The sequence below is a fragment of the Phyllopteryx taeniolatus genome, chromosome 8, assembly GCF_024500385.1.
Source record: "Phyllopteryx taeniolatus isolate TA_2022b chromosome 8, UOR_Ptae_1.2, whole genome shotgun sequence".
Lineage (NCBI taxonomy): Eukaryota > Metazoa > Chordata > Actinopteri > Syngnathiformes > Syngnathidae > Phyllopteryx > Phyllopteryx taeniolatus.
Window position 1 is genome coordinate 3,831,809 of NC_084509.1, and position 26,410 is coordinate 3,858,218.

At 40.5% G+C, this 26,410-nt stretch overlaps 1 protein-coding gene across 6 annotated transcripts in view; it reads right to left on the reverse strand.

Moving 5' to 3' along the window:
- Window positions 1-26,410, reverse strand: part of LOC133482118 (WD repeat-containing protein 49-like) — a 39,747-nt gene that overhangs the window by 2,027 nt on the left and 11,310 nt on the right. For 2 of the 6 annotated variants that reach the window (XM_061781799.1, XM_061781802.1), the window contains 11 exons: window positions 23,975-24,142; window positions 23,161-23,309; window positions 22,309-22,542; window positions 20,863-21,027; window positions 20,370-20,485; window positions 19,406-19,536; window positions 14,993-15,082; window positions 14,653-14,730; window positions 13,915-14,105; window positions 10,113-10,310; window positions 7,198-9,272 (listed from right to left, as the gene is read on the reverse strand). In XM_061781799.1, coding sequence (XP_061637783.1) covers window positions 9,117-9,272; window positions 10,113-10,310; window positions 13,915-14,105; window positions 14,653-14,730; window positions 14,993-15,082; window positions 19,406-19,536; window positions 20,370-20,485; window positions 20,863-21,027; window positions 22,309-22,542; window positions 23,161-23,309; window positions 23,975-24,142 — 1,676 coding nt within the window. In that variant the 3' untranslated portion in view covers window positions 7,198-9,116. Of the gene's footprint in view, window positions 1-7,195; window positions 9,273-10,112; window positions 10,311-13,914; window positions 14,106-14,652; window positions 14,731-14,992; window positions 15,083-19,405; window positions 19,537-20,369; window positions 20,486-20,862; window positions 21,028-22,308; window positions 22,543-23,160; window positions 23,310-23,974; window positions 24,143-26,410 lie in introns of those variants that run through there. The other 4 variants (XM_061781800.1, XM_061781798.1, XM_061781803.1 and 1 more) reach the window with 4 other exon arrangements.

Sequence of the window (26,410 nt, forward strand, 5' to 3'; positions counted from 1 at the left end):
AACATATGTAACATTACAACAGTTATTTGTAGATTGGGGTGGGGGGAGGCGTGGGGTGGTACACCTGGTGAAGACATGCAATAACTAGCCAAGAGAACCAGATAAGAGAGGACAGAGGAGGACAGGACAGGATGTGGGGAAATGAGCACGGCGGTGTTACTGGCGAGTGGCGCGATGCGATTCTCTTTTAATATCTAAACACCTGTAAGAACCTGTGAGTTGATAAGTTAGTATAACCTGTGTTGTTATTAGTGATCCTAGCACAAGTAATTCAATTCTATAGTTGTAGGTGCGAGTCAGCGAGCCCGTCCACCAGGAGACCCAACCGAGGGGACGCCAACAACCACCCAGGACCCAGGGAGATCCCAAGCCCGATCGAAGCGTCCCAACCAGTCCCAGCGCAGGAGCCAGCCAGCACCCAAAAAATAAATAAATAAATAAGGGTCATAGCTAAACACATCATCGAGAATCGACCACAAGCGGGACCAACGCCTCGGGCCCCCCGGAACCGACCAAATCCAAAAACCCCAGCCCCGACGCCCACAGCCCTCCCACCCTGAACAAGAAGAAGCGACGAGAACCAACGAAGAACCCGCGAGAACCAACGAAGAAGAGCACGGAAGAAGACGCGCCCAACGGTGGCTGAGGCAAACAAAACCGTGCCCCGACCCTGCCAAAATCAATGACCACTCACCCCAGCACAACACCCAGAACAAAACCATACTGCGCAAAGGAGGCCCCCACAACATGCAGCGCCATACCTTCCCCAAGCCCCAGCCCACACCGCACGGAGCCCCAGCGAAGCCAACCCCCAGCTAACCAGGCAGCCAAAACCACTGAACACGTCCATGCCAACACCGAGACAGGCTACGGGGCAAACAGCCGGTCACACCGACGGACCCCAACGCCCACTCCAGTCTCCAAACCAACACAAGCGCCGATGACAGAAAGATAAAAACTCAACACAGAGCCAAAACCCCACCGCAGCAACCCAACACTACAATGAACCGGGACAAAGCCCACACAAACAACGTCCCACAGCACCCCAAATTCCAACCCCGCGCCCCAAAATCGGGAAAGGAGAAAATAAAATAATAATAATAAAATACATTTAAAAAATCACCGGCACCTGTGTGAAGCCAGCCCCCATGCCAAAATGCCGAGCCCCCCCCCCCCCCCCAAAAAAACAAAAGGCCACGAGTCCAAAACAGGAAGCCAAGCCAAAACCCAATACAAACCACCCGACGCGATGAAACAGCCCCAAATAACCACCTCAACAACACCACATCCAACCCCTAGCCGAAACACCAACGAATGAGTACCAAGTCAACCGGGCCACCCCCACACACACACACACCACTCTGACACCGATACTGGCCATAAAGAACCCCGAGCCAAATGCCCACCACAGTCCAAGCCGCGGACGCCCACAACCCGGACACCCCCATCCAAACCACGCAATCCTCCCCGACCCAGCCCCCCAAAAGAAACAGAACCAAGAAGTGCACGGAATGGGGGGGGAGGGGGAGGGGGACCCCCACTCCTCCGCAGCCTGACAACCGGGCGTGGGGAGGGCGCAGGCCCCAGGAGTCCAGCCAAGAGAAAAGTGACACAGAGTCTGTTTCTAATAGACATGGGCACGCACAAATAGATTTTCTTCTAGTGTATATAATGCGATGTGCTTTGGAACACTGAAGAAAAAAATGAACTAATTAAAAACTTACCAAAGCAATGACTATGTGAATATCTGTAACTTAGTGCCAATAAACAACCAGCTTTCACTAAACTCTCTTTTTTGCATATTAATGATTACTTAGTAATTTGCAGGATGTCTGAAAACCTTTTGATGTGAACGTACATTATTCAGTTGGAAAAGCGGCTCGACTCAAATGTCCCTTGAAGCGACGTTCTCCATCATGTGCCATCTTGGTAATGAATGTGCAGATTGGCAGGAGAAGCGAGAGCTTAACTGAGATGCTCAATGGACCGGAGAAAGCGGGATTGTATGCCAAAGATTGTGTAAGTAAATGCTTGCTATAGCATGCTTCACTTTATGTCATCCTCCCTCTCTTTTTTTACCATCTTGGTTAGTGTAAAATGATATTTGTGGGTTTAACTGTAATTGTTGATCAAACAGGACCCTTGTGAGCTATTGTTAGATACTGTATCTCAGATAGAGCACAATAATGAGTTTGAGAACAAAACTCATAGGACCCTGCTGCACTTAATGTTTATTATTGTGTTTACAGTGTTGTAAATCTGCAATGTATCATACTGAGAGATGTGTTTAATGTATTGTCCTTCTCATGTTGCTTAATCAGGTAGGCAAAATATTAGAAACAGCTCTCCCACAGACTCTGGCCTTATAGTATAGGCTTGGACTAGAATTTAGATATTCTAAAATGTTTCTAAAACCTTTTACAAAAATCGCAGACATTGTAATGTAAAGGTTGAATCAGACAATCCTAAATATTGAGATTGTTATACTAGGACAAGTCATCATGACGAAAACACGTTCTTCTGGGTGGCAAAACCAAAGTATTCCTCGGTGCCACCACAAGCAAACAAACCCTTGCAGGCCTACATTTTTTTCCCCCATTTCAGTTGTCTGTTCTGTGCTTTATATTGATTTTCTTTTTGCCATACTGGTGTAAAACAAGCATGTGAGGTACCAGCATGCATGCATTCATACATTTGCACAGCATTAAATCTCATTTTCTGGGAATGTTAAAATTAACCAGGCACAAACACCAAGATGAGGAGTAGCTTACATGACAGATGTAAATTTGATTTATGGTAATTATAAAGCAGCCTGACCTGCATTGTGCATTCAGACTCAGACTAAATCATTTGCCACAAAACTCATACATATAAATGAAGCTGTTTTTAATATGGACTTTAAGAACAGTGACACGTATCCTTTCAACAGATGAGGCAATATTACAAAGCTAAGTCCATTCATGTGTGGAATGTGCAAACCAATGTTTGCACTTACTGTATTATACTGTACACCACGCAATAACCACCACTTTCATTATAAGTTAAAATCACCAATAAGTGAACTTAATTATCGCCAAGCAATATGTCCCACACCTCAAATTACACTAACTTGTATAAAAGACAGGCACATATAGGAAATATTGTGGGCATACATATTTATTACATACATATATCCATCCATCCATTTTCCGTACCGCTTATCCTCACTAGGGTCGTGGGTGTGCTGGCGCATATCCCAGCTATCTTCGAGCGAGAGGCGGGGTACACGCTGAACTGGTCGCCAGCCAATCGCAGGGCACATAGAAACAAACAACCATTTTCACTCGCATTCACACCTCGGGGCAATTTATAGTCTTCAATTAACCTACCATGCATGTTTTTGGGATGTGGGAGGAAACCGGAGTACCCGGAGAAAACCCACGCAGGCACGGGTAGAACACACCGCATATGAACCTGGGTCCTCAGAACTGTGAGGCTGATGTGCTAACCAGTCATCCACCCTGCTGCCACATGCATACATATTCTATCCAAAATGAACTGGTCTTTGGTGTACACTGTGTCCCAGGATGATAGCTAGTACAACCCCCCAGCCAAAAAGTCTGGATTACATTTCACTTTAATCACAGAGTTCATTTCACTTCCTCTTCATTCATCTGACGTCTGCTTCTTATTTGTCTTCATAAGAAGGCAGATGAGGAAAATTAGCCACCTACTAAAAGCTCACTTATTTACATGATCGTTGCTTAGCCTCATAGATAAACTATTGGGGAGAGGACAGAAGAAAATTCTAATATACAAACTCTTGGAAAGGCATCAAACGAGTCGCTCTGCTATTAAAGTTGATGAGATCCCAATACTGCAATGCTTTGCTTGTTTAGTGTATGACTCCATTTGAAATGCTAAAGCTACCCCAGAAGCTCCGAGGCATGTGATGGTGGGCTACTCAAATATTTTACCTAAAAGTGAATGCAATTAATTGGTATTTAATGGAAATACAGCACCATTTGTGGAATGGTGCCAGAAAAAAACACCTCCAACATTGCAAAAAACAAGGAGCTGGTGGTGGATTTTAGCAGGTGCCGTCATATTGAACATTCTTTACATGCAGCCTGAGGGTAGAAGTGTGAACAGTCCATGCTGGGGCTGGGTGGGGTCTTTGATGATGGAGGCAGCCCTGCTGTGGGCTCTGTGGTGGTGGATGCTCTGCACAGAGGACAGTGGTGTCTTGGAGCTCTTCTCAGCAGTTTTCTCTTTACAGGAGTCTGCGGTCCATAGCAGCAGTGCTGCCGTTCTTCACGGTGATGCAACTGGTCAGGGTGGGCTCCACAATGCAACTGTAGAAGTTGCAGAAAATCTTGGGCAACATACCAACATTCTTAGCCTCCTTAGGAAATACAGTGGAACCTCGAATAAAACTGACCCCAATATAACGGAGAGCGAATAAAATGGACCATCGGGACTGAACAATGTGTCCCGTCCGCCGGGCTGCTCTCGGGTGGACCCCTGGGCCTGATCCCCACCCCCTCGATTGACAGGGTGGGGTCCTCAGCCGCCGCGGTGCGGCCACAGCAATTACAGGACACTTCTCTCAGTCCTTGTACATGTAAAACGGTATCAATTCACTTGCATGTATCCGCAGGCACACACCCCTTACTGCAACAAATAACTCATGAATATGCAAAAGCTTGTGTATCCCCTTACTTATACTCTCGTCCTGTACACTTTTATAATTGTTTTGACTGTTGTCTGTTACTGCACACCTGGTCCAGCATATTCTTATCACTGCTGGGCATGTCCATATAGTGATAATATTTCTGGAGTAGTCTGTAAATTGGACTCAATAAAGTCACCAGAAGCGATGAGAGCAGTGTCGGGATGAGTTGTCTCTAACACACCGATGACAGCATGTATTTTGCCGAGCACTACCATGTAAGTATGCCCACAGAAGTATGTAACTAGCGGTCACAAACAAAGCAATAAATTCCCTTGGAAGCTAGTAAGGATGGCATTTATGCACTACCTTGTGAGGTATACTGAGATTTTCTGATGATATGCTGATGTCTCATGAGCCCAATTTTCCAACTTTCCCTCTTTTTTATTTTTCTAGATTTAGAAGTGATCTTTAAAGCAACATAAAAAAAAGGTGACCTCTTGAGTTTCATCTGTCATGGTCATAAGAACACTTGCAGTTGTTCAGATTACACTGACACTGATCTCCGAGACACATCAATATCACTCCTGCAGTGTCCACAAACACATGTACACGTACACAAATGCACACACTTATACGTAAACGCACGCACGCGCACACACGCCCTCCCCCCACACAGTGATAAAGGGTGCAGACCAGGCTCCCTCTTTCTCTCCGGTTGCTGTGATGAACTGAGGTCATTTTGACCCAAGTGTGCGCGCACACACACACGCGTGCACAAATGTGCGCACAAACACACACTCGCACACACACACACACGGTGATAAAGGGTGCAGACCAGGCTCCCTCTCTCTCTCTGGTGGCTGTGATGGACTGAGGTCATTTAGACCCAAGTGCACACGCACGCGCACACACACACACTGTCAAAGCTGGTGATAAAGTGAGGGTTTGGCACTACTCACCTGAGGACCACTGGCTGGCAGCCCAGTGTAGACTTTCCAATTGATCCTACCACTAAAACAACCACTCAAACTTTTATATTCAGCTGTTTCTCTCCCTCTCTCTCATTACAAAACCCCTAATTCCAATGAAGCTGGGAGGTTGTGGTAAAATGTAAATAAAAATAGAATACAATGATTTGAAAATCCTTTTCAACCCATATTCAATTGAATAACAAGGGCAAGATAGTTAATGTTCAAACTGAGAAACAATTTGTTTAATTTTTTTTTTTTTTTGCATTTGTCGACAGTCCAGGGTCTCCATTGTCATATTTAGTGCTTCATAATACACCACATATTTTCAATAAGAGACCAGGATAGCGGGCTCCATGTGGATGCTGCGATAACTAGAACTACGGGTTGATTACATGATTGTTTGAACAATATTCTAGCAAGTTTGGGTTCTGGCCCTGTGTGAAAAAAATAATGGGCCCCTACACCTAATAACTGGTTGGCCCACCTTTAGCGGCAACAACTGAAATCAAGCGTTTTCTATAACTGGCAATGAGTTTTTATGTCTGTGTAGATACTATGGCTCGCTCCTCCTTGCAGAATTGTTTTAATGCAGCAACACCTGAGGGTTTTTGAGCATGAACAGCCTTTTTAAAGTCATGCCACAGCATTTTAAATCGGATTCAAGTGCAGGCTTTGACTATATATATATATATATATATATATATATATATATATATATATAGTCTTTTTTTTAATTTTTTTTTTTTTTTAAAGTCATTCAGAAGTTGACTTGCTGGTATGTTTTGGATCATTGTCCTGCTGCCGAATCCAAGTGCGCTTCAGCTTGAGGTTACAAACTGATGGCCAAATATTCTCCTTCACGACTTTCTGGTAAAGTGCAGAATTCATGGTTCCATCTATCATAGCAAGTCGTCCAGGTCCTGAAGAAGAAAAACAACTCCAGACTACCACACTACCACCACTATGTTTGAGTGTTGGTATGGTCTTTTTCAAGAAATGCTGTGTTACTGTTCCATGATGTATGAATAGCAACAGGTGGATACATAGGTTGCTTGTATCTTCTGCCATAGTGGAAGAGCATTTAATTGTTCTGCCTGTTGCTAAAGGCATAGATAGATGAACGATACATTATTTTTAGTAAATACATATACATACAATAATTTTCAGATGAATTAAGTGAAATTAGTTTAATAACATCTGTAACGTCTGTCATGCCACACTAACATACCACAAAACAGTGGTTGGGAATCCTTAAGAGGATGTAGCCGTGAACACTGTGACAGTGACTAAGACATCTCACAAAGTCTAGTTTTAGCATTAGCACATTTTTTTTAAGTGCCAGGAAATTAAATGGTGATTTTATAGAAGGAATGTGGAAGCAGTGACCTCATTTTAAGAAATTAATCCTCTTTTTCCTTGTGTGCGCATTTGTGTGACTATAAGAAAAGTTATATTTAAAGGCATCAATAATAGAGATACTGTTGCCATAACTACAGATGTATGCAGCAGACCAATTTGAAGCATTGCAACAATTTAATAAAGTCATTAAATTAAATGCAGACACACAAGTCAATATAATCAGCCTGGTACATCTATTCATTAACTGTTACTTTCAGACACTCTACAGACTCCACAACATCCCAAGTAATAAAACTGTCAACTCCACTACAAACTAAATTATATATTTGAACTGAATTAACCTTTGTTGAACTCACAATAAATTCCATGATGAATAGTTCACTGAGCACCAGAATCCAAACCAAACAAAATACATTTTAAGGAAGAACACGGGTAGCTTTTACTGCAAACGGTAAGCAAAGATATTTGATAATTCCAGACTTACTTCTATAGGGAGTAGAACCTTGTGATTTCTCCCAACCAATCAACAAAGGATTATTTAGCCATCCGTTTTCTATAGCGCTTTTCCTCATTTTTATCACAGGGGAGCTGGAACCTAGCCCAGCTTACTTTGGATCGAGAGGCCGCGACCAGCCTAGACTGGTCGCCAGCCAATCGCAGAACACATTCACACTCACATTCACACCTATGGACAATTTAGAGTCTTCAGTTACCCTAAAATGCATGTTTTTGAAGCCGGAGTACCCGGAGAAATCTCACGCCTACGTCCCACAATGTGGTGCACAAAGAAATGTGCTTAAATATAATTAAATAAACATATTTTACTCGTAAATCATGATAATAATGAATACATTTTTTTAACATTTAAATTTTTTTTTAAAACGACAATAATTAACAAAAATTCACTAAAAGTAGCACTCTCCTCATTCTCCAATTATTTACCTGTAGACATTTTAAATTATTGTTCTGACTTACTGGTGGATTAATGGTCAAGCCCAGATTGTTTAGGGGATGGTCGGATTTATAACATCGAGGATAAAATATGTTTATCCCAGTACTTCAGTATCCCACAAAGTCCATCACACAGTTTTCATTTTACATCTCGTTAGGATCTAATATCACACCTTCAGCTGATAAATGGTACAGTAACTGTGACCCGTACTGAGATTTATCTTGCCTCCAGACTGCTATTGCTGACTTAAGTTGAGTACATCTTTCCATTTGACTTTAAGATGCCATCATTTATATTAAGTGCCAAACTCATGTCATAATTTACCTTCCTAAATTATAGTAACAAATCCTAGCTCACATCATTTATTGGACTCTGAGCATCACTTGGATTTTTTCAACTTCTTCCCTCTTTTTGTTGTTTTTTTCTTAACACACGCACAACAAAATGAATGGAAAACGGCATTGACATGCTAACAGTTAGCATTGACAGTCGCGGTATTAGAACCCTTTAAGAAATGGACATTTGAACGCTTATGGACGGATAATGTAACATTGTGCACAGGCATACAGTATATTCTTCATCCTCGACAAAAAAAATAAAATAGGATTATTTTAGTATTCTGTGTTCTTATAAAGTATATTATTATAGAGTGCTATATTCCTTATTAAAAAAAAATAAATACAAATTTCTGGGACGGGGAGGCTGGAACGGATTAATGCCATTTTCATTCATTTCAATGGGGTGATAAGAGTGGTTTGAGTTAAGCGCATGGACACAGAACAAATTAAATTCGTATCTCAAGGCACCACTGTAATAATTTAAATTAAATTAGAGGCATAAAATGGGACCAAAGAGGGATGATTTTTCAAAAGATAATTTTAATAATATTCTACTGGCAGGTCATAGGCCTATACACAGTTTTAACATACAGTATATGAAAAAAAAGTGATTAAAAAATGAAAACTCTACCTTTAGTTCCCAAAAATTACAATCAATCGTGTTTGTGTCCAATGTGTCCATTTCTAAAATCGCCCAAGGAGAACTGATGAACCTCAACAACCTCAGTTGTGTTTTGTATTATAAAATATTACCAAGACTCTTGAAATCACAGTAAGAGTCATGGTTTCAAATAAACTTTAAATACAACAGAGCAAAGATACTTACAGTAACTCAGAAGTGACTATTCACCCAGACAAACGCTGTGCTCTACTCCACAATCCTGTTTCCTGTCTGTTTCCACCTCCTCACGTTCTGCTGTGTTGCCAGGGTGTCTATCATCAATGGTGTCCCACTGTGAGGGAAAACATCCAGGCTTCACGATGCTCCACTGCTCCTCCTAATAGTACATCAGTAAAGAATCAGACACTCAATTTTTTTAATAACATACCATCATTCAAACAGCAATTGTAAAATTGTTAATCTCTTGTCACATTACTTTCACCATCTTTGCCTGGATAGTATTATTTATTTATTTATTTATTTTTAAAGACTGCAGATTGAAGGTGACTGAGTTCTAACAACCAAGCGGAGGTACATATGGATTATTTTCCAGTGATGTCCAAATGCGTTGACTGTTTCTTAAATTTAGTTTAGCTCATTTAGTTACACAAAAAGAACAAAGAAGAAATACCTCTCAGAATTGATGCAGATCAAGTGTATCTCATGCTTTAGCCAAGAATTGTATGTGTGGTATTCAAAACTTTGCAAACCTTTACCACATTTTACTATATTAAATATTACTATCAACTTGACCATAATTGAGGCTGACAGCTTTTTTGTATACCGATTTGGTTATGCGCATGTATCATGAGCACAATATAAATGTGCACCTATTTTTCTTTAAACATACTTGGTCATTTTCACGTATGTATATTCTTATGTGCGATTTGTATTGCATGTGTTTTGCGGCCTAAGAAAAACATAAATACCATAACGCTATGCAGACGTCACCCCCGGCTACCTTAATATGTACCCCCATTGACGTGTATGGAGACGCTCCTTCTCCTTTCACATCATTTCAGTCAACTGAATCCTACCACCCACCACCAGCCCAGGAATCAGTTGGCTGAACAATGCCTTTGCCACTAAATCCATCTATTTGAAAAATAAAAATATTGTTTTCTGTAACAGTCTGCATGCATACTACTTTACTTTCTGTGTATGAGCGTGTATTTACCTGTCCAAACAAGCCAATAATTTCCCCTGACAGATAGCTGAGAGCCACACTGCAGTCTGAAGATGCTGACAGAAGGAGCAGCCGATCGCCATGGATATACATATCCAGGTGAGTGACCCCATCTTGGTGTGGGCGGAAACTGCACACCAATTCTGGAGGTTCAGTCACCACTTCCTCATCTGACTCCAGGCAGTATTGCTGAGGAAATCAGTTAGTTCAATGCAAATTTTGAAAGTGCATCTCGGAAGTGCATACATGAGGGTGATGCAGCATCTTGGAATTCTGTTATTATTCTGCTAAAAGCTACCGTCTGCATGTTCATATTGTTAACGACAAAGTCGAAAAATCAACTGAGGCTAATGAACCAATTTGAGAGACAACATGATATTTTGTTTCATTCATTTCAATCTACACTATATTGCCAAAAGTATTCGCTGACCTGTCTTGACTCAGGTATGAATTTAAGTGACATCCAATTCTTAATCCTGAGGGTTTAATATGATGTCCACCCTCTGCAATTATAACATCTTAAACTCTTCCGGCAAGGCTTTCCACAAGGTTTAGGTGTGTGTTTATGGGAATTTATGACCATTTTTCCAGAAGTGCATTTGTGAGGTTACACACTGATGTTGGACCTGAAAGCCTGGCTCTCAGTCTCCGCTCTAATCATCCAAAAGTGTTCCATAGGGTTGAGGTCAGCATTGTGCAGGCCAGTCAAGTTCACCCACACCAAACTCTCTTATCCATGTCTTTATGAACCTTGATTTGTGCACTGATGCCCAGTCATGATGGAATAGGAAGGGGCAATCTCCAAACTGTTCCCACAAAGTTGGAAATATCCAAAATATTAGCACCTGAATGCTTCAGCTTTTTTTTTTTTTTTTTTTTTTTTCAAACTCCACAACTAGATACGCCGCTTCACGTCTTCTGCATTATATTTTAGGCACTACTTTCTGCTCTGGAGTGCACAACACTTCGCCTCATTAGTAAACGAGAGAGAGGGAAAAAAGAGATAGTTTTGCGTGCCTATATGAACCAAAACGAAAGGTTCGGACAGTTATCATAAAGCCTCCCACCCTTAGTTACATTACCTAGCTGTACTAAAACATTCACAATCACATTTTTATTTTTAGTCTTCCCAAACCGGTGTATTCTACTAATATTTGACCACCTAGCTAAACTGTTACATTATCCTACCTCTCTTTTTGAGTTTTGTAGTCACAGTTGAAGTTGTTGGGATAGGGTTAGTCATTGGTGTTGTGTCTTTAATGCGCGAGTTGCAAAACATGCAGGTTGCCATCCTCTTTTTAAAGACTTCATCAACAACATAGTCCTTGAATTCAAATTGTATTATCTTTGGAGCTCCTTCCATTGTTGTTCATGCAGGTGCTACTTCACACTGGCAAGTGCACAACAATGCAAAATGTGTTGCCAGGTTGGTGCGAATGACCCGCCCCAAAAAAAACTCTCTTTCTTTCAAAAAAATGCCCAGTCTTAATTAAAATGCAGATTTCCAACTGTAAATGAGATGACTTTGTGAAGACATGGAGTTCAAATCAAAGTCAAGTCTCTTGGCTACCAACTTTCAAGTCAAGTCTTTCTTACTACTTACTACTAGTATTTGGCAAGCAAGTCGTAAAACTCTCTGCTACGGTATATATGTATATACACTGTATATGGCATTCCACAGGATTTAGAAGTGTATTCATGGAAATCTTTGACCATTCTTCTAGAAGCACCTTTTTGAGGTCACACACTGATGTTGGACAACAAGGCTTGGCTTTCAGCCTTCGCCCTAATTCACCTCAAACGTATTCTGTTCAGTTGAGGTCAGGACTCTTTGTGGGCCGGTCAAGTTCATAGACACCAAACGCTCTCATTCAGGTTTTTATGGACATTGCTTTGTGCACTGGTGGTCCACAGTCATGGCGAAGCAGGAAGGGGCCATCTCCAAGCATGGCATTTGGATAAACTTGACTGGCCTGAACAGAGTTCTCACTTCAACCCAACAGGCAACCTTTGGGATGAATTGGAGCAGAGATTGAGAGCCAGGCCTTCTCATCAAACATCAGTGTGTGACCGCACAAATACGCTTCTGGAAGAATGGTCAAAAATTCACATAAACACACTTCTAACCTTTGTGGAAAGCCTTCCCAGAAGAGTTGAAGCTGTTATTGCTGAAAAAGGTGAACCGACATCATATTAAACCCTATTGATTAAGAATGGGATGTCACTTCAACACGTATGCAAATCAAGGCAGGTGGGCAAATACTTTACATTGGTATGGCCCATGAAAACGTAAACACACACACACTGTGTGAGTTTGGTCTAGTCGCTCGGTGTACGGCTGGTTTAATACTGGAAGAAGTTGGTATAAGGGTAGACCCCATGAGATGTACCACCTCATTTTCAAGAGGTCCCCCCTAATATCATTTTGCTGGTGGAATGAGTCACTAGGATTCTCCTCAAGAGGATTATTCATTTCTGTGGAAAATGAAAAAGATGTGTCATGCCTGCATGTCAATTTTTGGGGGCCTACAAAAAATGTTTGTCTGAGATTTTCAATTAGTAAGGAAGTCTGCATGTCCTCCTGGGCTGTTACACGTGTTTCCGTTTAAGTCCATGGTGTGATGGAAGTGTCGGTCACCATTGCAGATTGTATGCAATCACGAGGGGGTCTAGACAGACATTGTCAGACATTAAACGCAGCACCACCGATTGGTCGTAACGTCACTCACTGTGTACATGTTATAAGCCACACTAAGCAGTATTAGACAAACACCCTCAGTATAAGTTTATGTGTTTATGCAAATTGGTTGAACACATTAGGAGGACTGAAATACAATGTTCTCAGCAATGGACTTTACCTTTATGTTCATCTGTGGTTATCAAAAATTCTGATTGTTTTATTTAAGAAAACACAGACATTTCATTTGCAATGGGTTGTTTTGGTCCTTGTTGTCTTGTTAAAGGCCATCAATTTATTGAAGTTAAATGTCATACTTCAGGCATACAATAGGCAAAGAAGGTTACACACAACACAAGTGTTGTCCATACATGTCCATAAATTAAACTGGGAGCAAATTGAGCCTCAGACATCTGAATTCAGCCACAAAGATTTGTTGTCTGAATATTTTGGCTGTAATACTTGAAAGGCTGTCATTTTACTGTAATGCTGTCTGAAATATCAGACAACTAATTCTTCAGAAACCAAAAATCAACCTTTGACCGTGTTACTAAAAGTACTGTTTCAGTGTGTTGGGCAGTGTTTTAGTTAACATTTTTGATGGTTAGGAACTATTTGTTTGTCTTCTCCTTCCATGCTGGTCTGATTAGCTTTACCTGTACCTATTTTTGTGGGAACGAACAAAATCTTGCCCAATACTTTTGAATTACCCAACTGTCTTGTATCTGAGTGATATAGTGTATTTACTTCACCAGATTCTCTTTGGACTTATCCGAAATACTCTGCTCCACAATGGTTATTTTGACCAATTTCCTTGCCATGGTTTGTTTGCTCTTGTGTGCAACTAACATCTTGTCTACACCTTCTGATTTATCAGCTTGTAGTTTTTGTGATGGTTAGGACAAAATGTACAATGTGCCAGTTGCATCAGACCGTAATTTTAAGTTAGGTTGAAGGTCTATTACAAATTGTGCATTTAGGAGCATTTCTCGTGTTCAATTGCTTGGATATCTGTCAAATGATCCATTTGGGATTTGTTCTGCTTGTGCATGACCTGAAGCTGGTACATCTCAGTTGTTTAAATGAAAGAATCAGCAGCACTTCTCTGTTTAGTACCTCTACGTCCCATGTCTTGATCGTGCCCTCCCAATCTGCTGTGACTAGAAGCTTTCCACAGGGGCTGACAGTCATGACAATAGAGCCTAGTTGTGGCTTGTGAGCCTCGAACTGTCCCACGAGACGGCCGTGGACCGTGTTCCAGAGCCTGAACATCCCGGAACTGGTGCATGACACCAAGTCGGCGCCACCTAAGAGAAATAAAAACATTACAGATAACTTTTACTATCCTTATCGGCGGAAAAAAAACATTGTAGTTGTGTGCAATGTATTATTTTGGCAATAACAAAATGTTTCACCACGAGAATAAAGTCATAGAATTATGAAAAGTGGAATAAATATGAATAAAAAAGTAACACAGCAGATTATGCCCAGCAGCCGCCCTCCGTCTTTGGAGATAGGCCATAAATTCATCAGCCACAGTCATTAAATATTTGTTAAAACATTACTAGTTAATAGCAGCTACAAAAAAAAAACAACAACAAGAGGCTCAATGCATGTACACTCTACATTTCTCAATTTAACACAAGCAATCAACTGTTGCTCCAATATCCTCTTTACATTTGAAACTGCGATTCGATAATAATAATAAGAACTTATTATTAAACATGCCAAGGCTACATTCATTTCAGTGACTTTGCTACAGCACAGTGACAGTGAAGAAATGCACATCGACAAGTAAGTCATGCAAAAACACTAACGATGAAAGCAGAATCAATTCCGTTCACTCTACTTTACCAGTTGTTATTTGTGCAGCGGTCCGACCTTGTAAAAACGACAATTTAGCGAGGGCGTCTAGGGAATACTCAGTTTTCCCTAGGAGACAAAAATGACAGTAGATACAAAACTATTTTAGGGAACACATGCAACAAAGGTGGCTCTTAAACAAATGCTAAAATGTCTCTACATATCTATCCATCAATTTTCTGCGCCATCTAGCTGTCTCTCTACAGATTTAGTACATCTCAAATTTATCTGTAGCTCTTTTGTATTAACATCTGAACAAGTGAGAGTAGTGGGAGTGTGAAAGTGTGTATGTGTGTTCGTGCGTGTGCGCACATGAGACCTGGCTGCTTACTGAATTCTTCATGTTTGGCCGGCAGCTGCAGTTTCCTCAGAGCTTTTTCCGTGTTGTTGTTCCACACTATAATCTCTCCATCACGACTTCCTGCACATTTTTATTTTGGCGGCAAAAATACACCGGCTATTAAACATTTCTCCAATCATCATCAAACAGGGCAAATGTTTTTTTTTTTTTTTAATTGAACAGAGGGATACAACTTTAAAGATAAAACTCAACATCTGTCTCCAGCGACTAACTCTACATTATTTTTGTGCTTGACAAATAACTTAATCTTATCATTTTACAGGTGGTTAATGGAGGTGTGTACAGCGGTTCGCCTGCATTATTCATACAGCCCAGATCCATTTTCTGTATTACCATTACTATTGTTTCAGGAGACTGAGGAAGGTTTTTTTTTTTGGGTCTGTTTTTTTTCTTGGGCAGTTTTTTTCCACTTAGTACTGGTAATTATTTGAAGGATTACCTTTTACTTTTACTTGAGTTATATTATTCCAAAGTAACAGTACTCCTACTCGATTTTGGCTTCTCTACCCACTTCTGTTGGCCACTTTCTTTGGGCATATTGGTCCCAAGGAACTATGTTAAAGTGAGTGAATGAGCTTCATTTCGACAAAAGAAGTGTTTTGCCACCATCTTGTGGCATCTATAGGTAATTATTAACCTTTTGGGGGACATCAATTCAAAAGACTTTTGCTGTCTGTGTCAGGGTTTGGTCCCTATAATAATAGAGTAAGACTAATATGCATTATTTTCATTACTATTAGCTGTCTTTACTGACTGGATGATTTGTGGCTTTAAGTCCCCAAATATGGTTCCTCGCCCTCAAGGGCTATACACTAATGAAGCCAAGCGAAATGACAGGCCTCACCGGGTTTTTAAACATTATCTTTATGCCCAATGGACTTCTGAATAAAGATGCCACAACAGTAAAAGGTTTCCAAAGTTGCCACACCAAAGAAATGACCCAGTGGGGTGAGGAAATTGAGTTTATACTTAAGAAAATAGTATTCATGAAATAGATGATTTGCATTCATCTGACAAGCTGCCAAGTTTTCAAGAGGTGTCAATATAGTGAGGCCTGTTGGCTGAGTGATAGCAGGTTATGAATTAAATGAAATAAGAAAATAAGCAGAACTCCCAACCACAGATTCCTCGGCCCAAAAAATAAAAATCAACATTAATCCATAGATGTAATAATAGTTATCTAACCATGAGATGAAGGCGATAACAAGAAAACATGGAGGAAAACCTGGAGGAATTTTGGGGCAAAGTTTCCAAGTTACTTAAGAATCTCCTGAATCGAGCTTTTGTTCCAGCACAAACCATTAATTACTTCCAAACCCTTTTCCCTGCAGCGCTGAGAACACCCACTCTTATCTTAGTTTCCAACCCCACAGCCCTAAATTTATCTTTCTCCTTACTTATCTCAGGAGCTGTTGTGTCTTCGAAGGCCAGAGCAGGTGTTTAACGAATGCCTGCACTCTGCTCACATACTCTGCTACACGAGAACTGAAGCCTTAAGTGATACAACTCGAGATGTTCTCACACATTAACTTTTTTAAAACAAACTCAAATTCGTTTTAACCAACACAAAAGGGCTTTGGTTCCTTTTGCTTTTATATTGAGAGTTTATATGAAACACCACTGATTGCTGCAACCAGCAATAGTATGGGCAGCACGATGCTGATCAATAAAACACTGGCATCAAAGCAGGAGTTAAGAACACTCAGCGAGACATTGCCCAATCGCATCCATCCATCCATCCATTTTCTTTACCACTTATCCTCACCAGTGTCACGGATGTGCTGGAGCCTATCCTAACTGACTTTGGGCAAGAGGCAGGGTTGCAGGGCTGAAAATACAGAACTTGGTCATTTTCATTTTGGGGCAGGCAAAAGAGCCAAAAGCTACAATAATATTCTAGTGTCCTTTATCCTGATTTGAGGTGGTTTTGCTACTATGCTCCTTGCCTGGGGTAACCAAAATATTAGAAACACCTTTCAGTATAATGCAGTCCACCACTTCAACCTACATCCACATTAATAAAAATATTGTTAAATTAATTCCTCACTGAAAGTATCAAACAAACCTGAGCTGTATTTTAAGGGTGTAAGGGCAGACTTTTAGTACATTGTCATCATTGGGTTAAGCAAAGCAAAGAGGTGATATACTATACAATTCAGAATCTTTGTGTGAAGTGTAAATACAAAATGAATTTGTGTTTGGAAATGAAGCAAATGTTGTACAAGATGCAGCTCCAGTGTCTCTATGTAGTGATATTCACTGTATTTTAGTGATTTCATTTAAAGTAACTGTGGTGAAAATGTTCAGTTCTAGTCCTCATCTTATTCTTGAATGCAAGCTATTGTGTGACAGTATGCGCCCATCGGGCACCTAAAATAATGTCTGTCTGTTTAATCATGCATGCAGACACTCATGAAAGCAACTGTATATAGAGAATGACTCCTTTCATAACAACCACACTTCATTTCATCAGCGCATAATTGCTCCTTGTTATTTCACTTGTGCTTTTCTCGGAATTATTTTCATTTCTAAATCTTCGCTCTCTTTTCATCTGCCCATTCCTCTCCATAATGCCCACCCCCACAGACCCATTATTCATTCAAGTCATTAAAGTTTAACTTACAAAGAAAAGAGAATGATGATACATAGTTAGACAATCACTTGTATGACAATGCATACGCACACTTTTAAATTAAAGTCTACTTTGGTCAAGAAACTTGCGAGGAAGTTATGAAAGTACTTTATTATATTAGTGCCAATAGATTGTGGCACTCACATTAATCATAAGCCACAGACCACAGCAATTCTTGGGTTTTCACCTTTAGAATCACAATTACAATGTCAAGAATATAGCACCTTGTAAGTGTTGTTTGATAGATTAATAAAACAACAATCCTTCATTAAATAAATATTTTTGGCTAATTTTACTACAACCACACAAGATAGATAATAAAGGAATATAGCTTTGCTACTTGTAAATGTATCCCAAGTCAATCTGTCACCACTGCAAACCTCAATTCAATTAGGTACATCCACCCATCCATTTTTTTTTTTTTATAGTTCTTATCCTCGTGAAGCAGAAAAATTACATTAGGGTTGCGGGTGAGTTGGAGCCTATCCCAGCTGACTTCAGCCAAGAGGCGGGGTACACCCTGGATTGGTCATCAGCCAATCGCTGTGCACATATAGAAAATGACATTCGCACCTACAGACGATTCAGAATCTTTATGAACCTAACATGTATGTTTTTAGAAAATAGGAGGAGGAGGGGGGAACCCAGAGAATACCCATGCAAGCATGGGGAGCCATGATTCGAACTTCTATTGTGTATCTCAGTGGCGAAGCCAGCCCTATTTTGGGACGGACAGTTTTTAAGAGTTTGTAGAAAAGCAAATACTCAGGCAAAAAGCAAATGTAGTAATACTGTATATATTGTACAATATTTGTTTTACTAGGGTGTCAAACTAATTTTTGTTGTGGGCCATATTGTAGTTGCGGTTTGCCTCAGAGGGCCACTGACTGCGAAACCTTATAAATGTTTAAGTGCCTCATCATATTATTACATATAAACAACAAATTGAGAATTAATAAAGTTTGAAATAAGAAGTCAAGGATAATACTTTGTTCAACTATTGTTCAAATTACTGTAAAAAGTGATTTGGTAACAACAACAAAAATGCTTGCAATATCTCAACATTATTCATTAGGTATGACTGTTTTGAAATTTGGTCCAGATTTCAGAAAGAATCATGAAAATTGACACACATGATTTGCTTTCGCAGGCCACATAAAATGATGTGGCGGGCTGGATCTGGTCCCCGGGCCTTGAGTTTGACACCCATGCTGCTAGCAGACTGAGATGGGAAAAGTAACACAAATTTGTGTCCCAATTATTTAACTATATCAAAAAAAAAACAACAACAACAAAAAAAAAAATGTTTCTTTGCAGTTTGACTACAATTATAAAACTCACAAAATGTGTAAATGTGTTAATCATATATAGCCAATAAAAAAAGCAGTTTCAGCATACTAACCTGTGTGATTTGGACAATTTAAGGAACAATTATTGTGATGTGTGATTTAAATTTACATTCTGCTACATTTTCTGCTTATTAAATCTGCATTCTTCTACAAATTTGTGACATGGAACGATTTTTTTAATGTTTACAGTATCAATGATGGGATACAGTATGTTACAGTATATAGTGGCTAGCCAGTTTGTGACTGACGCAAAAGACTCTTGTGGGTCGAATAAATAATGTAATCTTACAAAAGAATAAAATGCATTGTCATTACTTTTATTATTGGCATTTTATGGGAATGGAAAAGGACATGTTTTGACAAAAAAAAACACCACAGACACGCACACACACACACACACACCTGTGACTAGAGTTTGTGGTGGTTGGAAGGCGGCACAGAGCACTTCAGCACGATGATGAACATTGCCCTTCCACTCCGAAGGGTCAACGTGAAACTTGGCGAAGGAATGCCGGCGAAATACTGTCAACCTCCTACAGAGGGAGACAGCAAGCGGTGTGGTGAGGAGCGGAAGTCGTGAAGAATGTGTTTCGAAAACAACACACTCAAAAGACTAACAGAGGAAGTGACATCGGGTGGGATACAAGAAAAACACAATTACATCACAGAAAGTGCATTCTTCTAATACAGGGGTCTGGTTTTTAAACTGAGAGCTACTTTTTGGGTACGGATTAATGCGAAGGGCTACTAGCTTGATATACACTTCTGAAATAACACATTTGATTAAATAACCTTTAATTATGTTATCATTAATAATTCATTATATTCATCTACACTTCCAGGCAAAGGTTTGGACACAGATTCTCCTTCAATAGCACTTGACGGTGTGTCGAAATTTTCAAATGATCACTTCTACAACATGCATAGGAAGTGAACGTGCCTGCAGGCACCATGTTGGTGACCCTTGTTTTAATACGTTAAACATTAGGTTGTTTTTTTTTTGTTAGTGCCTGTCCCTGTGCAGGTAGTATGCATGGGCTTGGAATTTGACATTCGTACAGTAAGTGGTGGTGTAGTAAAATTAGTACACCTTGTCGAAGAAGCCCTAACAAACTCATCATTATCAGCAGCACAGACACTGCAATAGCTCTGCGGTCTCTGTTGTTTTAGTTTTTATGTACTAGCAAAAGCCAAAGGATAACAGACATGGACATGTCCTCCAATTTTACAGGTTACCATTTTTGCTATTGAGACAGAAACCGTCCTTTTTCCAAGAACTTCAGACCACTTTCAAATGTTTGCATTTTCAGGCTCCAAATCACCATTGCTGTGTAAACAAATGGTCAAAATGACACCTCCCAAGTACCTCTCCCAACCCATCACCAGGAGGTTCGTCCTCAGCAGCAGAACTTGCGAGATGGCCGCAGCCTTGCCCAGGGCAACGTTCATTCTGTGGAGGCAGCGGCCATTGAAGTCCCACACCTGCAGGAGACATGAGGATGATGAGGAAGGTGTAAACAGAGTTTTGGGTCTCTCGTTTAATAATTATCCGACTGCTTAACCGCTGCATCGTTGTTGACGAAATCTAGATGTCGTGCAGATGATTTAAAGAGAAGAGCTGATGTGGTTGATTATTATTAATTACTACACGCAGAATTATCATTCCCAACTAGGAATTGTTTGTGTTTTCCCCACTGCTCGGGTGTTTTGAAGAGCCAAGCGCATTATGGTTCACATCTGCATAATAGAGCTAAAAATACTGTAAATGTGTGTGTAATTGTTTATGCAGGTTAGAACACCAAATACATAACTACTGGTAATTTTGAGACAGTGTGTGTTGTGTGTGCATGTTCACTCACTTTAACCTCTCCGTCAGTGCCTACAGTGAACAGCCGGGTCTGCGTGCCATCCAAAGCCATGGTGGAGATCTCCGCATTGCCATGGCAATGGTGGATTTGCTTAACCTTTTGGCCCGTGTCAGCCAGCCAGCAGATCACAGAGGAGCCGGTGTCGCTGCTTATTACCTGCAGCGAGAGAGAGAAAGTCAGAGATATCAATCATTGAAAGCAGTTCGCTCTCTGCTATGTGGCGAGAAATGACTTTTAATGATTGTGTTACGTGCTGAGAAATGAAGATTTTTAAGGATTCTGACATGTCATGTATGCATCAGATTTACTGCCATGCTAAGCCAGGGGTAAATTATTAAATGTTGCTGTCAAATGCAAATGTATTAAAATGGAAGGTGTATTTTCTAAAACCCAAAAAATCTGAGACAAAAGGGAAAGCTCTCTATTTTCTCCCTTTTATCTTCTTTGCATTTCAGACACAAGGACGTGGCTAAAGGGATTACAAAATAATGTTAACTGAAAATTTATTCTACCCAACTTGAACTGAATTTAACTCCCTACTGTCGAGTTATTACCTCGGCCAAGCACAAAAATCATCTGTTCTGATTGCAGTCAGGCCGTCCATCAGTTCATCTGTCGGTCGGTCAGTAAATTGTTCAGTTCGTCAGTCCATTCATCGATCGATCTGTCCGTCAGTCCATCCATGCATCAGAATGTTGGTCAGACCATCAATGCGTCCAGTCAGTCCGTCAGCTCGTCAGTCAGTCCGTTCAACAGTCAGTCGTCAATCAGTCAGTGCATCAATATATCAATCTGTTAGTCCGTCTATCAGTCAGTCAGTTGGTAAATCAATGTCAGTCTATTGAACGGTCCTTCCTTCCATCAGTCTGTCCATTATTGATTCAATCCATCTCTGTCCATCAGTCTGTCGGTCAGTCAGCTCTACTGAATCGTATTCTACTTTAGACTATTTAACCTGTCATGATGTAAACTGTACATAATACACAATTACCCAGTTTATTCTTAATATTAGATTTGATTAACTGTCTAATCTATCAGTCTATTCAACTGTCCTTCCTTCAGTAAGTCTGTCAGTCAGGCAATTCATCTGTTCATACATCCATAAGTTCATAAGTCAATTTGTCAGTGAGTCGGTCAATTAGTCACCCAATCAGTCCGACAGGCCGTTGAGAAGTTATTCAGTCCGTCCGTCTATCATTTATTAGTCAGTTAGGCAACCTGTCCATCAGTCAACTCTACTGAATGTAATTCTGATTTAAATGATCAAACCCCTCCTGCACTATACTTTACAGTTCGCAGTTGTGTAGTTTATGCTCAATTACTACATTTGAGTCATCATCTTGCCTACACGTGAAGTGCATCCATCCATCCAGCCACACATTCTTCCGTCACTCCTTTTCATTGTACAAAGAACCCACAATGAGGCATTTCCCTCACATGTCTGAAAAGACTGTTGTAAAGCACACAGGTGACAGGGTGCTCGTGACTGCTGGTCCTTGTCTCCTCCTTCGTGCTCTCCAGCAAGACCAGCAGGCTGTTGAAGGTGAGCAGCAGGAGTTGGCGCTCTTCGATCAGGAGCAGGAGTGTGTGCGCGTCCTCCTGTGTCGCTGGGAAAACTCCATCCAGTCGGTGAATACAGAGCTGACTTGAAACATCCCATAAACACAGAACCTAGACAAAGAAAATACATGCTGGGTGTTTACGTTAAAGTTCAAGGTTGACTACATTTACACAAATAAACTGTAATATTATTTTTACAATAGTTTTTAAATAATCAGAGTAACAAAAAAAAAAAATGACCAAAGATGGATGTCCGCTCTACCCCAGTTTTTGCACGGCATGCCTCAGAGTGCCTCCTAATGAGAAGTCTGCCATATTGGTTTATGGCACCAAACAAGATGAATGTCTCTGGTGCAGGAACACTTCCAGAGGAAAGTGTGGTAAAGCTTTCAAAGCTTCGTGCAGTGGCAGATGGTGTTTAAGAAGAAGGCAGATGGAACATAAATCACCTCTAAAATATTTATTCCCTTCAGAAAATCCAAAAGAGAAGGCAAACATGTACAGTGCTGCAACAGGAGGGAGAGACAGCAGCAACATCATTTGTGCAACAGAAAGAAAGCAGACTTGGAAGAAAATCTACTCATAATTTTAATAAATTGAGGCAGCAGTGTGAAACAAATCTTCCTATTCCTCTGCAGTAAGGTATCAAAATTAATAATACAAATATTCTCAGTAGTCATTTTTCTTTACTGTGCAGACACACACACACACACACACACACTCTTATACCTTATCTCTGGAGTAGCTTAGCAGTTGTTTTTTCTTTTGCAGGAAGCGAACAGCCATAACTGGGGCAAGGTGGCCAGTGAATACGTGCACTGGCTGGGAGGTCATGTAAGAGTTCCACAACAGAACCTGATGATCTATACCTGCAGTGGCTACAAACAATCCCATACCATCAAATTAGACAAGGTAAGGAATTGTCATATGACAACATAGCAATACTATTGCCTTGTTAGATGGCTGTTTGTAATGTTGTAAAACTATTTTTGTCAATTATCAAAGTGGCTGAATGGGCAAAAATTGAGAAGTCCAGTCAACATATTTGAGCGGTTGGAAGTGAATTTCCAAGCATGATTTAAACCTCACAGAAGCAAAAGGGAAAACAAAACAAAAAGAGATCGACATGGATGCTGTCATAGCAGCAATTTTATCAGAACTGGACAGAGAAGACATTTTTCTTCTTTGTCAAATAGCACTACCCTTCAACTTGTTGATCTAGTTGGCCCATAACAGATGTAACAACGAGGCATTCATCCAATCGCTTTTTAGAGTTGCCTTTTACAACATATCTTTCAGAGACAGACTTGTGAACCAAACCATATGGCACGTTAGTACACAGAGATCATATGCAATAAGTTTAACGTTTTTTTCCAAGTTGAAGTTTTCGTAGTGGAACAGATGGTGATGGGCTGTAAGGCCTTATGAGAACAAAATTATGTCATTATGATTTGTAGTTGAAATAGAAATAGACAGTAAACAAAACATAAGTTGCAGATGGGCTCATGGCTACAGCCCATTATAAACCTATTAATTAGCTTACCAATCAGCTTCAGTTCATGGTGATGGTCTACGTCCCATACTCCTCTCTTTGTAAAAAAAGAGGTCACTCGTAGGCTCTTGCTGTCCTTCTCCCTCCAGCCAATCACCATGCTGCTTTGTGGCCTGGTGCTACACGACACAAAGGCCTCCAGTGAGTCCAGGTAAAGTACTGTGGGGTGTAAGAAAGTATGATGAATGAAGTATGAGGTCACTGAAAAAGACATTTTTATAGAGGGGGTACTGGTATTGAACATGCACACACTGTGTGACAAAGACCAGCGCAACATGTAAAATGAATCAGACGTAATTTGGGGCTTTTTATTTTTTTTGGGCGGTGTGGCACGGATGTCGTAGTTGTGTTCCAGGCAAGGTACTTAACCCACTTTGCCCATGCGTTAATGTGGTTGGATTGTTTGGTGGTGGTCGGAGAGGCCGTAGGGGCAGAATGGCAGCCACGTTTCCATCAGACTGCCCCAGGGCAGCTGTGGCTACACTAGTAGCTTACCACCACCAGGGTGTGACTGTGGTGCAATTGTAAAGCGTCTTTGAGTATCATGAAAAGTGCTATGTAAGTGTAATGCATTATTATTATTATTTTCTAAAATCTAATTTGTAAAGCAACAACTGCCTAAGTGTAATATATTAAGTACATTTTATTTTCTGGTACAGATTACATATATAGAAAGCACAAATCATTATAATAATCATCAGAATAACTACATTTTACAGTACTTTAAATGCCCGACTGTACATAATATTTGCTGGCTGTGATATGTGATTTTTTTATGTCAAAATGTATCGACCTAACCTAACCCAAACTAAATGTTAATCATCTAGCTGGCAGACACTATATCCTTGCTCCTGGTCATGCATTCACACAGTCACTTTTTGCTGGGCAGAGCTGATAGGGACTCATTAGAAGTGTCACATTTACAGAGAGGCAAAATGAGGTAGCATATCCCGGACACGCCCACTTGGCTGTTGAATGACAAACTAGGGACTGACAGAACAGGGCTCGTGGATAAAGAGATGAGATAACATATAAAGAATAAGTTGAAATAGTCCTCTGTAATAAATACAAAACAGACAGAAGGAAAGAAAAACTTTGCCATCTGGTGGGCCACTGTTTCCCCCCCCACCCATACCCCTCGCCTTCCCTTTACACCTACTGTAGAGTTGCTACTGAACAATACAATGCATTTAAGACTTGTGCAGTGGCCAATAGGTTCCATGCATTTAATATTTTCTACCGAGAACTTCTTAGAATACTAATTTTCCATCCATCGAGATGGAACTTGCGTCAACTGAGGCTCAGGGAATCATTTTAACTGACAACATGTACAGTAAAAAAAATTCCCGCTATGACAACGTGTCCATTGCTTTTATTCATATTGGGTACTTTACCCCCAATACTTACACTGCTTCACTTTTAAAAGACTCTACTTAATATGTGCTGACCGCAAATCCACCATATAGAAAAACAAGGCATCCACAAAGGAGAATTAGCCCGCTTTCATTTGCTTGCTGGCATTACAGAAAAAGTAATGGACCTTGCATCATCATCCTTCTCAATTAATACGTTGATTGAGGACATCTGAATCGGAATCCAGACATTTCTATCAGAGACAGCTCGGCAGACAAATAACATGTGAGCGCTAAGATGGCATGTGACAGTCACGGGTCAAAGGTTACCCCCCAAAATATTTACATCTGATTATTTTCCATTCATCATAACATTTCTTTTCCACTCTAAGAATTAAAAGCTGGGTGGATTTCTCAGAGAGAGCCATGTGACTCATCACTGATTAATGACTTCTTCTCTTTATGACTGACAGATACGAATCTTAAGGTCTTTGTGACCCACAACAGCTGCCTGATTAAACTCGTGTCATTTTACTTTCATTTATTGGAGTTTGGAATCAAAAGAGGAAGAGCAAGAGATTAAATCAACCCACTTGTTCTGAGGGCAAATTATAACAAACACTCGGTCTTAGCATTCATCCGTGTGCATTCGGGCATTTCTCAGCTACAAACTCCATACTTCCTCCGAGACTGCTTCCAAGCCCTCATGGGTGTGTGGCAATCCCAATTTTTTCCTAATTCCCTCACAAGTGGGCCTCTCTGTACCCCACCCAACTCACTGGTGGCCCAGCCATAGCCAATGGTAAGACTCCCACTGGTACCGCAGGGTGGGCAACTGAAAAAAGAACAGCACCAGAAACCCAGAGGTATGCAAACACACATTCTCCACTGATGCACACACAAACACAACTCCCCCTTGGGTTTACACATTCGCAATCCACACAATGGCTGGAAAAAAATAAAAATATATTGCAATTAGCCACCACTTTCAATGTGTCGGCAAGTCGCCTTTGTTTCCCCTTTACTTGCTTTCCCGTTGTTTTCCCATTGGTTGTCCTTATTTATGAGTTTATTA